Below are 16,581 nucleotides of genomic sequence, written 5' to 3' on the forward strand. Positions count from 1 at the left end.
AAGAATTCTTTGAGATCAAAGAATTCTGATATACATTAGCACTTTAATTATAAGCTACAGAATGATAACTGAATGAATAGGGTGAAGGCTTTTTTGGACTAGCAGGACTGACAATTAAAAAGCCTTTTGCATGACTTGAAGCATAGCCTGTTCTTTTTTTGTTGTTGTTAAATATGGCTGTTATTGTAAATGAAGATTAATAATCACTAATAACTGCTGGGCTTTTTTAATGTAATATTCTTCCCAAATAAACCCCTCAGCTTAGATGATACTGGTGCCCCCCTTCACATCCCCTCTTTTGCAAATGTCAGTTGTCACTTAAGCAGAGTAAGCAGAAAATTAACTCTGTCTTCAGTCAAGTTCAACCTCTGTCTCAGGGACACAAGGGTTTTGTGCAGAGAATTGCTGGAGGACTGGAGGTAAAATAAATATTAACAAATCAGCATAATATAGTGGTCTAATCTAATACTGTGTCTGGAGTCTGCTGTTCTTGGAATGGAAAATTTAAACATTTGGGAATGGACAGGCACAGTGATGCCTCCAGACTCCCTTGGGACAGCCCTGCTGCCTGTGAGCCTCAGCAGGACCCAGCCAGCAGTGCTTACAAACTGCCAGATTTAGCATCATTTCCAGTTTCCCTGGTTCAAATCTCTTGAGAGGTCAGTATTGATAAAGTGAAATGGAGTTTAAATGGTGTTAGGAAACTTGGAGTTTGTTACTTGTTACTTACTCACTCATTTTGCCTAATGACTGAATTCTAAAATCTGTCATTTCCTAAAATTTGTCTGTAAGTGAAAACTAATTTCTTTTTTTTTAGACACAGTGTTAAATATGCATTCTTATCAATTCCTCACTCCAAAAACATCCCATATAATTATTATTGGATGAATATATTGCTCATTAGGGTTCAGAATATTGCAGCATTATCCTATACCCAAAAGATCAGAACAGTTCCTGGAAGGCTTTTTAGGTTTTCTGAAAATACAAGTGAAAAACTTACAAAATGTGTTTTTGATGTACGATGTAGACATAGTGCAATATCTTCTAGAAATCTCAGTCTCATATCAAAATTCTTTTGAAGATTATTTGTATTGAGTTTAAGGCTATTCAGAGTACATCAAATGCCTTTCCAAATGCTCAGATTCACAGTACATACACATGGCCTTTCACATGGCTGGGGGAGGGGGAATTCTCAGAGTCTAGAAAGTCTTCACATATTTTAAAGTATGAAATTAATAATATATGTAATTGCATCTGTCTTCAATTTTAACATATGGAAGAGCTTTGAGGTGATTTTTTCTCTGATCTGTGAATTGAAGTGCACTTACACACATCCATGCCTGTATCACTTGGGATGCTCCCACTAATTTATTTGTTCACTCTGGGTCAGTGCCATATTCCACAGCACTTTTTCAGTTTGGGAGGAATGGTGTGAAATATGGAATTTTACATAATATGGGGGAAGTTATGTTGAATGCAGTATGCTAAAGGGCATTTAGGATTCTGTATGCTAAAGGGCCTTTTAGGATTCTGATACTTTTTCATTCCAGAGAATTTTTTAAATCAATCCCTTTTTTCCCTGGCCCCATGATCAAACCATTTCTCAGCATTGTAATTGTCTCTTATCTTGACATATTTGCCTTTCAAGTCTTTTTTCCTCCTGTAATCCATCTATAGTGTTATATCAAAATGATGTTCCTCAGCTGTCCTTTTAATCTCAACTTCTCCTCTGCCAGACATTGCCCAGGCTCCTGTTGATGGTCTGCAGCAAATTCCAACTTGTATTTTTTTCTAAATAGTTTGCTTTTCCCAGACTCCATCTCTTACACTCTCCATGCTCCTCATCTACTTCCTTTTCATCCTGTCTTTCTCTAAAGTGATCAGATCTTCCCCCTTGTTGTCTGTATATTTGGAATACCAAGCAGTAACATTTCCTGCATTACTGGAAGATTATATTCTCCTAAAATGTTCTCCTCTGTGTAATATTTGCTGTTTCCATCAGACCATGCTGCCTTTGTCCCTTTAACACAGAACCCACCTAAAGATACAGTGGAACGAAATGGCCATCATCATTTAATGAGTGTAGTAACAGGTGTATGATTATAGACCCAGATGTGCCAATAAATCTCAATTTTACCTTCAGATACTTTGAGCTTTACAGCTAGGGTTCCTTATGAATTTCAAGGGCCGTTCTATGACCTGATTTTCCTTTCTCTGTTTATATAAATATTCTGTAATGGGAAAGATTATTTATTTTGTCTTCAATCAGTGTTTTCTCAGGGACAAGTTAGAAAGATGAGGGAGTTTCTCTTTCAGGTAAAATGCCTGTCTCAGGAACCTGCCAGCTAATTATAAAATACTTCAGCAAGTTCATCAAACTGACCTGGGATTTCCTAAGACTCAAAGGGTTTGTCAGACTTGGCATTTCCCCCAAGCCTGAGGGGAGGTTGCTCAGCCCAAACACATTCATCTTTAATTAATGCTTTCTTTTTAAAATAAAACAAGCAACCTTTCCCCACCTTTATTTGTGAAGTTATACTGTTTAATTATAGATCTCCTTTTGAGTTTTCAATTTCAAATTGTTACTGTAAGTCAACTGATTACTTTTTATTTTAGTTACATTGAAGATTGAATGTTCTGATACTAAAAATGGTGGGGAAAAGTTCACAGAAATTCCACCTTTGAGTTCTGATACTTGTAAGAAGCTTAAATACATTTCTAGCTTGGTAAATCCTATGCAAGTAAATCCAAGAGCAGAATCTAACCCTAATTGATGTAATTGCCTAAGAAGGAAATTGAGCCTCTTTGGAAAGTTGCAGCCAATATTGGTGAGTTCTCCCCTGAGGTGGAATGTGATTTTGCTGTTGATGGGTCTTTTCTGTGAGCTCTGTGCTGCAGCAGGATGTATTTTCAGCCTCCCTGGGATCCTCAGCTCTGTGGGTCACTGGTGTCTCTCCCTCAGGGCCAGTCTGTCGTGTTTAATGAACTGTCACTGCTCCAATCCTGACTGATTAGAGCCACCTAAGGGGAAGAATTTGTTGTACCTTTGCATCAGGAGATGGCAAGAGAGAAAAGAGCAGTGTTTTCTCTGTAAAGCTAAAATATCTCAGTTTTTCTGAGTTTGAGAGGATAGGGAGACTTTAATATGTAATGTCAGTAATCTTTCCATAATGCTTGTTCTGTTGAGGATGCTGAATTGAGTGTCCAAGTTTGACAAGTTCCTTAAGGAACTATTTCCTCAATCCATTGTAGATGATTTTCTTCAGTTGTTTCAACTCCTAAATTCATTTTCTTTCTTTCATTGTCCCTGGTCCTCCCTAAATTCTGTCCAAGGACTGGCTGCTGCCTAGCATATATTCTTCTTTCAGTATGGCCACTTAGAAGACATAATTGCAAATAAAATTTGGGCTAACCACAGACTCCTCTAATAGCATTTCCTCATCCTCATCTCACAATCTGCACAGCCAGGTCTGACTCACTTTGAAGGTCATGCAATGCAAAATTTTGGGATGGTGGCATATTGATGCATCTCAGTCCTGATATCGTGATCATTATCAAATGAAATTGAGATAGATGAGGAAAAGTAGAAAAAAATGTATTGTCACAATAATGGAAGAAAAATCTTAATGAAAATCAAGGAGAATGACTGTTAGGTGCTGAAGCAGATTATATGCATTATTTTAATTAAGAGTGCTTAATAGTACATATGGTTTCCCTTGAATAATAATTGCATGCTGATGAAGTATGATTAGAGCCTTTTTTTTTTTTTTTTTTTTTTTTCAGTTCAATTAAATCAAATCCATTTCTGTAAAAGGAGAGTGATTAAAAAGATGATATCAAGGTCTAAACTGAAGGCTGTGGCTGAAGCTTCCTGTTACAGATTTCTTTATTATTACTCTCCTCTGATGACTGTTATCTAGTTTTTAACAATGCCACAAGTTTCAGACTGAGTCCTGTAGATTGAGCAGAAGAAGTGGCTTTACAGATCAATGGAAACTTGGGAAGTCCTTGGATGTCCTTGGTATGTGATCCTGGGGTTGTTTCCAGTCTGGGCAGACTCTTGGTTCATGAATGTGTCTTGAAGCATGTGAGGACATACTCTGATTATCAGGGCTCTAAGGCAGCATACTGTTTTTTGGGCTGATCTGTTTCTCTGGAGTGCTTGTGAACCTGGGTGATTAAATGCAGACTTGCTCTGCTGCTTTTTTTCTCTGGAAGTCATTACTGTCTGCCTTGGAAGGCTCCAAGACCAGCAGGGCCCAGCCAACTGTCTGGCAACTGTTAACAAAATTATCAATTATCTGGTTGAGTCCCATCATCTTGGGCTTTGATTATCCTGTGAATAAGGAGGGCTGGTTGTGCTGACATCCTGATTGGTGCCCTAAACACACACATAAGGCAGGGAAAGGGAATGATGCTCATTATCTGGGAGCAAACACAGGGAAGGCTGTCCAGCAGCATGGGAGATTGTGGTGTCCAGGCTCTTAATCACAGCCTGCTTTGTGTCTTCATACCAGTCCACAGGAATCTGCACTGATGCCTCTTGTCTGTTATTCTGAGAGGGCTTTTACTTTCTTTACTTGAAACTTCCCTTTATAACAAGGAAAAAAATGCATTTTTTTGTGCTTAAGTGTGTGCACTGATAGCTAGCTGCATGTTTTACCCTGCAAATGGCTATATTATACCTGCAAATAAAGAAAAGCAAGCAAGTTTTGGTTCAAGGTAATTAACTTCTGTTCAAGATGCAACTTCTGTACATGATCATTGTCATTGGAGATCTTTCACTCTGATCTGTGTGGGTAAATTTTGGCTCATATTTCATGATCTGTTTCTCTTTGTAGCAGAACAGTAGGTCAGTCTGTTTCCCCAGGACTGCACATAGCCAGCTTCAGGCAGCTAACATTGCTTCTTTAAAAAGGATCCAGCACTGCTTCCCTCTCCTCTCCCACAGCTGAAGAGGGACAGAGAATGAAAGAATCTAAGAAGTCACTTCCAGTGCAGTGATGGTATCTGGGGTTTTGGGAATGCTATTTGCTTTGCAAATCATTCTGCTTAAAAGAAAACTTTTCATTATTTGTTCTCCTCAGAGACCACCAGAACAACCTGGCTTTAATGTTGGAGCTAAAAAAGAATTAACAGTAGAGCAGATTTTTAAAATTCTCTATAAGAAATCCAGCATGAGGGTTTGTGAAGATTCAGAGATTTGTATTGTCATGGTGTGGCCTCCTCAGCCAGAGCTGAAGAAGTGCAGAATACCATTCTGCTACATCCTCTTGCATGCTCATAACCATGCACACTGGGGAAAAGCCTGACTAACTCTTTTTCCTAAGATTTTAATCTAGTGGCCCTTTAGAAGTTAATTCAGCACTGTCTCTGCATGCAGATACCAGGAGAATTTGACATGCATAAATATGAAATAGATGATGAGAAAATCATCTATTGCTGCTTCCATTTACGTGCTCCACAGTTGACTTCATGGCTTGCTGTGTAAGCAGCAACCCTGAGCACACAGAGAGGGGCTCTGCCTCAGTTCCAAACAAACTGGGCTGAGCACAGGTTCATGTGCACAGTGCCAAGCCTAACTCAATAAAGCCATTACCTTGGAAGGGAGTTCATCATCCCTCTTCTCTGCCCCTGCAGTAACAAGAGCCTGAGAACTGCCAAAAGTGGGCCAGGCTCTGACTGTGGGAGGAGCAGCATGATGTGGATAGAAGGTGGGAGTGGAAAGGAACTCTGGATAATATCAAGGAGTTATAACCCAGGGCATGAGGAATCATTCCTCACTAAAAATTAATGCAATTTTAAATAATTTTTAATAGAATTGTATAAAATCCTAAGTTGGAAGGGATCTACAAGGATCATCAAAGTCCAGCTTCTGGGACAACCCCATCAATCACACCAATATTAGAAAATTCATATAAAGGCATTTAGATACACAAAAAATATATATCTCCATATACTTATACATATAATCTGAAAAGCAGTAATTTCTACAAGTACACAAAAAAAAAGCAGGGATAAGTAGGAGTTTCTTTTTTGTGCAAGAAACTGAAAGTAGTGGGGATCAATGATCATTCCCAGTCATGAATGAAATCCATACAAAATCTACTTTAACTGTTCTAAGTGCTGCATATTACTAAATTGGTCAACAAATTAGACTTTAAGCAAATTATTCACTTTTAACCTTAATTTATCAGTGCCCCATCATGAATCATGTAGAAAACATAGTGTATGACCATGTAAATAGAGATCTGTGTTCCAGAGCCAGCCCAAGCTACCACAGTCCTGGTTTATCTTACTATGTAATACAAACAGTCCAGTGCTGCTTGCTGTGCACAGGATACCTGAAGAGAGGGAAAGTCCATGTTTTATTTGCAATCACTTTTATTTCTTAATCAATATTTTCTCTGCTAAGAGTAAATAAAACAACATTAAATTATTTCGGGGTGGGGGATGTTGAAATGAAGTATCTAATATTTGCAAGAACTCGGACTTTCCTTGTTCAGAAATAGGTATTTCTGATGGATTGCTGTGCTCTGCTTCACCTCCTGTAGCACAGACTCTGCACAGTCCTTTCTCAGAGAGCCCTCTACTGTCCTAAAATGCAGCATGTGCCATTCCATGTCTGATACCCCAGAACACCATTTGATCTGAGGTGTGAATACATGCCCTGGTGCCAAGGTAGATTTCAATAAGGGGGAAAAAAACCAAACCAAAGAAACAAACAACAAACACAGGGTATTACTGAATATTTAAGAAATTTCAATTTTTGAAGTTGGACAACTTTAATGCAAAATGAATGTGTTTATGGTCAGATTTCTATTTCTATGCCTAACCATGGGAATGTGGTTTTCAGAAAGACAGAAGCTTAAAGAACTGGTTGTTTTTTCATGTTGCTGCTTCTGATTTTTCTTGTGTGAATCAGTTACCTTTTTTTGAAAGGTGATGGATATAAAAAAACCCTGCTGTGTAGACTGATTCTGCAGGAAATTTTTCCACAGTAAATTGAAATCCCAGTATTAAAAATGCTCATTAATTTATCATGAGTCTCAGGACTGCTGCCATTCATCTGGTAACACTAGGTGCTGAAATTGTTACTGCCAGGGAATCACAGATTTCATTTAAATAGACTCAATTTCTCATGTTTAATTAAAGAAGTCTGGTAACATTAAGAAAGTTGAGTTAGGTTAGGGGGAACCAGAAGCAGCACATTCATAAAATTTGCCTGTATTAATAAAAATATTTCTTCAGTTTTGCAGGGGGGAGAAGGTGAGGAAGGCCAATTAGTTTAACTTTTGAGATTACTAATACTGTGGTTCTGAGAGGGGATCTTAATATATGCAGATATTCATTCCTTATTTACATGGGTGTGGAGGCTGAAGCTGTTGTTCATAATTGGTTTAATGTCAGAAGATCTCAGCAGGTCACTCTGCTCATCAGCATGTGTGGGAAGAGAGACCCTTGATGCAAAAGATGAGCACCTGAGATTAAACACTTCAACTTTCCATTCACCTTTAGAAAGGAAAAAGAGGAAAAAAATGTTATTTTCAACGCAGTGTCGCCGATCCCTCTAAACAGCAGAGAATTTTGCCATCTTCCTTGCCCATCCATGAGTCCCAGGGGTAATGTATGAAGGGAGAGGTGCCAGGTGCAAGGGCAAACGTGACTTGATAAAAACAGTGCTGACATCAAAGGAGGTTGAGGCTCAGAGCTGCTCAGTGCCAAGGATTGTGTGGGTTTGTAGGAGGCAGTCTGAGGCTGGGGGGATGTCGAGTCTGTAGCTGAGAGTCTGCACAGCTCTGCCACACTGCCATGTCACACTCCCTGTCCTCTCACGTGGTTTGTCATGGTTCGGGTGGATAACCTGTCACACATGTGCTGCTTTCCTCTGGAAGTGCACAGGTGTCAGGAAAGTGTTGTTAACATGCATAGAATAAAATTTAAGAAGTATGTTGCAAAGGCATAGGGCTTGAAATGCAGAGGAGTTGGTGCAACTCAGGTTTGAAGGAGCTGAGCCTAATTCTTTCCAGCAGGTAAAACTGGACTACAACACTGCTGAAGACATTGTTTACAGAAGGATAAACATGGCAGTTTACCTGATTGGTTAAGTTATGTTGTTTGTAACTTGGCATATGAAGAGATCTGTGATGTCTGTTTGGATTTTAACACTTCTTATGTAACTAAAAAATGTCCTAAAGGCTCAGCACTTCCACCCACTGAGGTTTGCATTGCACAGGCTGGATATGGCACAGTTTCAAATTCCAATAAACAAAAAAACCCCAAAAAATTGGTGTGTAAACTTCTGTGTCAAAGAAATTCCTGCACGCTGCATGCTGGTGTTTATTCTAGCAGAATGATCTCTCTCATACATAATATTTTCATATCTTCACATCCACTAAATAGGCTTTAATTTTATTCATTTTGCAAGTTGCTGCTGCTGTGGCAGAATGGAGGATGGGTGGCTGTGCCTGCCTTGTCAGGAGAACCAGACAGCACTTGAGGCATGTCCTTGCAAGGCAGGCTCAGGAGCAGCATGCCCCCAGAGCAAAACTGAATCTGTGCAACTGAGACTCTGTGGAACCCTTCACATTTATCCAGCCTGGGCTTAAAGTATTCATATTTAAAAAAAAATTAAATGTGTGTGCCAGCAGACATCCTTTATGTTGCTAGTAGGCAGCTTGGATGTCTGAGGAAGAAAGTTTTGTTGAGCACTGAGTTGAACTCCCTGAGAAAACAGCTGTGACATACAAAAAAACCCCAACCTGTGATGAATCCCCCCAAACTCCACTTCATTTCATTTCCTTATTTGCATTGTAAAGCAGCTAAACTGGTAATGTATATTTATAAATTATATGGAGGAACATATTGTGTGCATTTAATCCAGGTATTTTTTTTATGTCACAGTCTTTTAGAAAGTGTTGTGGATCCATCTGATGTTCTTGAAAATTGGATTTTATAGTCAAATGAGGTTCATAGATAGGTAGAATTGCAAGAATGCATAGTTCCTGAAGGAATAGTTTGTAAAACTCTGGAAGAGAAAAGAACCTGCAACATCATTTGGAAATGTCACATGGTACTGACTCATCTTTAACACCAGCATTTTTTTAAGTTTGCGATTTTTTCTTTTATCTTTTGGGATCTGCAGACTGTCAGAGAAGTAAAAGCAGGGACAGCAGTTATTTCCTTCCTACAAAGATGTTTATGCCTTTAGGTAAAAGACCTTGAAATAATGTTACTTTGGTATAATCCTATTTTAAATATTCAAATTTGTTTTGCAGTATGCTTAGAATCTCTGAATGGAATTTCAACTTTTCTTTGAGCTTTGCCATGGGCAGGGACACCTTCCACTGTCCCAGGTTCTGCTCCAAGCCCTGTCCAAGCTGGCCTTGGGCACTGCCAGGGATGGGGCAGCCACAGCTTCTCTGGGCAGCCTCTGCCAGGGCCTCCCCACCCTCATAGAGAACAAATAATTATAACTCCTCTACAATTGTTACATTTTATATTAATACTTATTTTTAAAGTAGTTGGAAGTTCATCAAATAAATTTTAGTTTACTGAAAAACACCTTTCCCACAGCTGAGTGCATTGTTAGTCATTATTTTTTTCTTTTTAAAATAGAAAGAAAATCATTATGGGATGAATTAGCATTTGAGCTCTTAAGATCTTTTCTTAGACTTAATAATTGTATAAATGTTACATCAGTTATTGTGTATTGTGTGTGGATTATGTATAAATGCTGTTTGAGAAGTTGTCACTGGTGTTTCAACCACTTCAGTGTGGGAATGGAATCAGTCATGCTGCTTTAGCTTTGCACTTCATGAGAAAATTGTTGTCTTTACTCTTAGCTAAATTATTCTTGCATTTAATAATTCAGTAGTCAGTCTGATGCATATTTCACCTGGGAAAAGGGGGCCAAAGCTTGTCTTTATTTTCCATGTATATTCACTGCTGTGCTCGGGGGAATGGTATATCCAAAAATAAGACTATAAATAAGAAATCAGTAGCCTTTTCTGTCTTGCTGCTTTATGTGGGTTTGATATATGCTCCTGCAGCATTATTACTTACCCTGCTCAAATCAATGCTCTGAGCTTTCCTTTACATGACTGATTTCTTCCAGATTAGCCCACGAAGTACGTGATTTAATAAACACCACTGCTACCTGTTTGCTAACACACAGATGTCTGCAGTGCTAGACAGAGACTGTAAAATTGCTGAAAGTGCTTCAGTCATAAGATTTGGATGGGATCACTTTATTTAAGTGGGAAAAAGAAAACAGATTTGGTCTGCTAGTTGAAAGCAAACTAAAATTCCTTGGAAGAAACAGAAATAAGGCAAGAATTCATTAAAATGAAGGCAGGTTCTGCAGGAGATAATGATGTAAAGGAAAGTTGCTCACTAGGGTACTGTCCTCTTTAAATGCCACTTTCCTGCTGCACAAAAGAAGCATTTTCCCCTTGCTTTTGTGTTCCTAAAAATTGTGGTAGCCGATTGTAAAGTATCAGCAACAGCATTATAACTGCTGATGTCACTTCCTAAAACACCTATGGATATGTATTTGTTTTACCATTTAGTGGAAGTTTTAGCAGAAATGGGCTCTGAGGGAGGAGTTTAAATGTTCTGTAGTTCTGTCCTGGGGTTCAGTGGGTGAGGGGTCCATGTACAATACCTGCTTTTTATTAGGATGTTATTTCAATGTCACAGTTGCTTATCTGTAGCAACTGACAGGGTGCTCATGTTCTGGGCAGTGCATCTTGCAAGAGTTCCATAAAGGACATGGAAGGATTTTTGTGTGCCATTTGGATATTTAGAACCAGATTTTTTACAGTTGCTTCTGGCAGGATTATATGGACCTGCTTTAGGTACAGTCTTGGATAGGTTGTAGTTTGCCCTAACAGTTTCATTTTTTGTTTTTCCATAACACTTCTCTCATATCTCCGAGGCCAGTGGTTTTTAGTGCTTTCCAGACAGTTTTTGTGTATAATTCCTAACAGATAATGTAATGGCCTGAGGAATTGGGAAGTTTCTTCATAAGAAGTTACTGTGTAATACTTTAACACAGCTATCCAAACATAGTATTTTTTTTATTTTTAAATTCACTCTTAATTCTTTGTTTTTCCTCATAATGACCTGACATAACATTATTCCTCCCTATATTTTCTCTCTCTATATAAGGCAGAGTTTTTTTTCCCTTTGTGCCTTCTGTGATATTGTTTTCTGTGGAGGTAAATCTCCATACCTTCACAGCCCCTCTGTGCTCAGTCTGATGCACACCATACCCCTTCAGTCTCTGTACCCAAACCAGTCTGTGGCCAGGTCATTTCTTCTGTGCTTTCTGAGAAATGTTGTGAGGTTCTATTAATCTTTCTCCAGGAAACTTGTATTTCTGATATTACCCTGCTTCCATCCACTTCCCTGGGAGATGGTTTTCCTTTTCAATTCCTGTACTGTTGTTTTTAATATTACTGAGGCTTGTTGTCTTTTCTCGCTACTTTCTATTGTAAAATTAAAATGCTACTTTTGGCAGAGAAACTATCATATTGCTTTTGAAGGATAGATATTATTCTTGCTCCCCCAACACCTTGGGAAGAATTGTACAATATGATTCTATTCAGTCCACATTTTTATCAACATGGTCACCATCACCTGCAGCCATCATTCCATTTTAGAGCACAGCCTCCCAGGTATTTTTTCCCTTTTTGCAATACCAATATATGAAGAAGATGAATGAAAGTTTCTTGCATGTTTTTGTCAGTGTGTTTTTACAGCTCCCACGAACAGTGATGGACTTGGCAGCCTGGAGACTGAAATCCTCTGTTTAATCACAGCAAGGTGTAGTTCAGCAGAAAGATGTATTTCTATACACAGCCCCTGTAGCATGGCTAAGCCTCGAGCTGGGGAAGTGACCTTCTGTAAGCAGAAAAAAGCTCTCAGGCCTCTCAGCCCCTGCCTTATCTGTGAACTGTTGAAAAAGAAGCATTCATGCCATTGAGTTTTTGTGACAGGTGCTGACATCTAGTCTGGAGTGGACTGAGAGCTCTCTTTGGGGAATTTCTTTCCCTGAGTTCCTGAGAGAAAGCAGTGTTCTACCCAGCCTGGGAGTTGTGCATCTGCATGCATCAAATTGTCACAAACACTTCTAAAGGCAGTGGCTTTTCAGGCCAGCTTGCATTTAGCCCTAGGCTTGATCTTCTGATCATTAATGTCTGTGATTCTTTATTTTAGTTGTGAAAACTCTCAAAATCCAATAGCTGAGACCAGAGAACTAAGTAAAGCTGTAAACTTCATTCCCATATTTAGAGTATTGAGATTTTTCATTTGATAACAAAGCAAAAAGGTCCTCAAGAGAATCCTGCAGCATTCTCGGCCCAGAGAAGACACGCTGCACAGAATTGTTGTGTCTGGTCATCAATTGTATTCTCTGAACATTTTGTACAGAAAGGCAATGGTCCTGGTCGTATTCCTTTTCGTAAATATGTGCTTATTTCCCTGAAATTCCAATGTAATGAAAAAACTATTCCAGAAGAAGTGCTGGCTATTAAATCTGCTGGAAAGAATTTGACTGGGTTTTGGGTCTTTTTGTATTTTTCAGCTAACAGGACAAGTGACTTTGCAAATTGCCACTGCTCCAGTTTTGCCGTTTAATGCCCTCGACATCGCGTTAGAAGTTCAGAACAGTCTGAAAGGTAATTTTCATTAGAGGAATATTGTTCTCCATTGTTACAGGGGGGAAAAAAGCATCATCTAATCCCTGATACATATTTTCAACACTTGAATAATAGCCAGTGATTTTACTAGTTAAATAGGGCCATTATATAATCCTGAATAAAACCCAGTTTTGGTGCTAAAGAAAGCCAGAAAGTTTTAGATTTCTTCTGATGTTACTTTGTCAATTAAGCAGTACAGGTTACCTGTAGTGTCCTAAGACCTTTGAAAAATATTTCTGTTTATCAGTTCATGAAACTCTCAAGTTGATCTGTTAAATAGAGAAGTCATTTCTATAAAATTGCACCCAAACTTCACATATCCTTCAGCAGATTGTGGGATTGTATCTCAAATGTAAAGACTTTTTACAATCATCAGGTGCTACCCCTGCATTTCATTCACTCCCTCCACTATAAAGCACCACTTTTCTCTAACACATACTCATAGAAGTACGATACCTTTTCTTTAATCTTTGCCATCCATCACTGTGAAGAGGTAGGAGTCAGGAGGCAAGTATTGGTCTGGAACCGGTGAGCATCTAAAAAGACAAGTAATTTTAGCTCTGTTGTGCCACATAAACATTGGTTTAGTTCAGCCTAAACACAGCAGGGGATGATCATCAAATGAAGTGTGGCTCAGCTGGTATTCCTTCAACTGAACATGAGATATCTTCTATTGTTCTTCCTTTTTCTTCATTTTGAGTAACAGGAAACGCTGATTTAAACTGACTTTTTTTCCTCTAGCTTCAGTTAGATCATTTATCTCTACCACTTCAGGGGAGAGAAAATTATTTCCTAGGCTGTAGGGCCAGCAGGATAAATTTTCTCCCAGCTGTTCACTTTGGAGTTTTATTTAATGATTTTTCTCATGGCTTTCATGTCTTGTCTGTCTCTGACTTGTATAAAAGAATAGTTTATGTTCATTTTGGAAAACATTAAGACAATGGTCCTTTTTCAGTTTCTTAAATGAGAAGTTGTACTTTTTTTATGTGGCTCATGGGTTTATTCATTCTTCAAAAGATTTTATGTTGAACAAACTTTCCAGTTCAAAGTTGGAATGTCTTAGTGAGCTGTTTCCTTCTCCAACTCAATGCAAACCGTAAATGTGGAAAAGATGAAGGTAAATCTCCATGACATGTAAAATATTTGTTCATTAGGCTTAATTTTGTGCCTCTGGGATCTGGTTCAGCCAATTCCTTGAACACAGATTTTATTACCTGTTGGACTTTCTCACATGCTTGAAGTTAAATTTTGTGTAAATATTTGAGTCACTGTTTTTGCAATCTCTTGGATGTACTCACAAAAGGTTGTGTATACCTAGATAGTTGTTAATGCTGCCTTTATTTACATGTCTAAAGGATTTAACTCTCTCATGTGGTGGGTGTCTGTGCAATTAGCTCTGCTAAATTCCATGGGATATTACTCAGCACCTCACAGACCATTTCTTACATCCAGGATAGTGTGGATGGCAAGTTATGCCATCCCCAACATGTTCATATGGCTGATGGCCTGTTCTTCAGAAAGATGGGGCAGAGGCTGTTAGGTGTTCTCTCCCCTTGCACACACCAGAACTCTTGGGAACAAACCACTGCCTTTGGGTTTATCTGTAAGAAAGGGTTGGGGCTGGAGAGATTGATTTTTCTGCCTCTGCTGATGGGCTGATGTTTAACAGGAAACCTTGAGGTCATAAAGGATGGGAGGTGGGGGTTCCAACACTGAAATCCAGGTCCCCAGGGCTGGTCAGGCTGTTGCCTGCCTATTCACAGATGTGATATCTTAAACAAATTAATAAATAAGTGACTGCTTAGAATATTCTCATTAGCTACACCTTGCAGCTGCGTGGGATTTGTGCCTGCCATACATTTAAAGTCAAGACCCATTTTAACTTGAATCAAAAACATTAATATCTTGCTAGGCCTTGTATCCTATGAAAATCCAATTAATCTTTTGAGGTAGGGTGCAGACAAGATGTCAGATCTGGTGTGTGAGTGATACAAACAGTGCTTTTAAGCATTCCTGAGAAGTTCTTTGTATGTATATGCAAGTAAAAATGTGCAATCATTTGCATAGAAGTGTTTTGTTTGTATACAAGCATTTTTATCCAGAACATATTTGTGTTTACTGCTGCAAGCTGTGAGCACTGTGCTCCTTGTAGCCTGTCTTTAAAATCTGGTGTATGTTCCAGCAAGTTTCAGGGGGTGATGATGGAGATTTTCCAGCACCTCATTAGGATTAAAAGCATTCCTGTACTTTTGCACCTGACTGTCCCAGCAATAACAAGTTCAGCCACCCAGTTTACAAAATTAAAGTCAGCCAGGCTGGTGTTGTGCCTCACTAGGGTGCTGTTGAAGCTGATGTCATTTATTATTGCCACTCACTTGGACTCGTGCAAACCTTTCAGAACTGGTGTCTGTGCCCCAGCCCTGAACTGTGCCTGTGCAGCACCAGGCAGGAGAGGTGAGATCCCCACTTGTGGCTGTCAGCACAGGCTGCTGGAGCAAGTTGTAGCCATCTCTGATAGCCACTGGCTGAGAGGGAGAGCCTTATGAAGACAAATTGAGGGTGGATGAGATTTTCTGGTTTTCCAGAAGTGCCAGAGCTGTGATTTAAAGCTCTTTGGCTGACTCAGTGTCAGCTGTGTGTGGCTTCTTATCAGTTAGGCCCTTTCTTCTCCCAGAATGGATGTTTTACAGATGTTACTGCAGCTGAAGTACTTGGGGTGATGATAGTAGGCAGCACTAGCAGAAGTTTAAAATAATCTGGTTTACAATAAGTCATTCCCAGGGAAGTCTGCGTGACTTTCCACAGCCCTGTCTCTACCCATATATTTCAAAGCATCAGGCTCTGTCCTTAGAAAAATCAATAGAGAAACCTATTTCTCTCATTTACTTGATGGCTGCATGCTCATTGCCTAAAGCTATCTGCTGCTCTTCAGCTTGGCATCATTTTACCTGCTTGACTGTATTTCCCTGATCATTTTGGGTGCTTTTCAGAATTACTCTCTCCTCCTGTCTCTAATGTTCAGAAAATTTCACTCTTTACTGTTCCTACCCTTTATTCTTGACTGCAGCAGAGGTGAAAAATGCAACAAATCTGTATATAAGAGAGAAATATCTCTTTTGTCATGAGATACTGGCATCTTGTCTTCAGTATCCATTCAAGGTTGTTGGGAATTAGTACCTTTTTTCAGCTTTTAAAAGACAGTCATGGAAAAAGGCATTTTCCATGGACAAACATTTAGTTCTGAAGGGCAAGGATGAGCATCTACTCTGTGTTAGGTGGCCTTAGTTTCAGCAGCTCTGTACAAAGTCATTGGTAACTTCATAGAACCATAGAACAGTTTGGGTTGGAAGGGACCTTTTAAAGGTCCCCTAGTTCAGTGCAGTGGGCAGGGAGATCTTTCAGTAGATCAAGATGTTCAGAGCCTCATCCAGCCTGGAACTGAATGTTTCCAGGATGGGGCATCCACCACCTCCCTGGGCAACCCAGTGTTCCACCATCCTCATTGTAAACAATCTCTTCCTTACACCTAGTCTAAATCTAATCTTTTGGTTTAAAACCCTTGTCCTATTTCAGAAGTTTGTCCCAAAGTTTCTTGTAAATCCCCCTTTCAGTACTAAAAGAGCTCAGTGAAGTCTCCCTGGAGCCTGCCCTTCTCCAGGCTCCTGTATTGACATGCACACTGTAAATATCACAACATTCCTCTTTAACATAACTTCTGTGAAAAAGGCTTGGAGCAGCACCAGATGAGTTTACTTGGGCTAAAGCAGTCATGGTAGCAAAATTGAAGCTGATGGCAGCATATCCTTTGCACTGTGGATGGCTGTGGATTTGTGGTTCTGCCCCTTTAGGGTGCTTCCTACAAAGCTTTCCCATTCAG

General features: G+C 39.3%; 1 protein-coding gene across 7 annotated transcripts in view; it reads left to right on the plus strand.

The window, feature by feature from the left end:
- NAALADL2 (N-acetylated alpha-linked acidic dipeptidase like 2) overlaps positions 1-16,581 on the plus strand; it is a 400,239-nt gene that overhangs the window by 359,924 nt on the left and 23,734 nt on the right. For all 7 annotated transcript variants that reach the window (XM_018912780.3, XM_018912779.3, XM_050978009.1 and 4 more), the window contains one exon: positions 12,590-12,683. In XM_018912780.3, coding sequence (XP_018768325.1) covers positions 12,590-12,683 — 94 coding nt within the window. The remainder of the gene's footprint in view (positions 1-12,589; positions 12,684-16,581) is intronic.

The sequence above is a fragment of the Serinus canaria genome, chromosome 9 (genome assembly GCF_022539315.1).
Source record: "Serinus canaria isolate serCan28SL12 chromosome 9, serCan2020, whole genome shotgun sequence".
Classification (NCBI taxonomy): Eukaryota; Metazoa; Chordata; class Aves; order Passeriformes; family Fringillidae; genus Serinus; species Serinus canaria.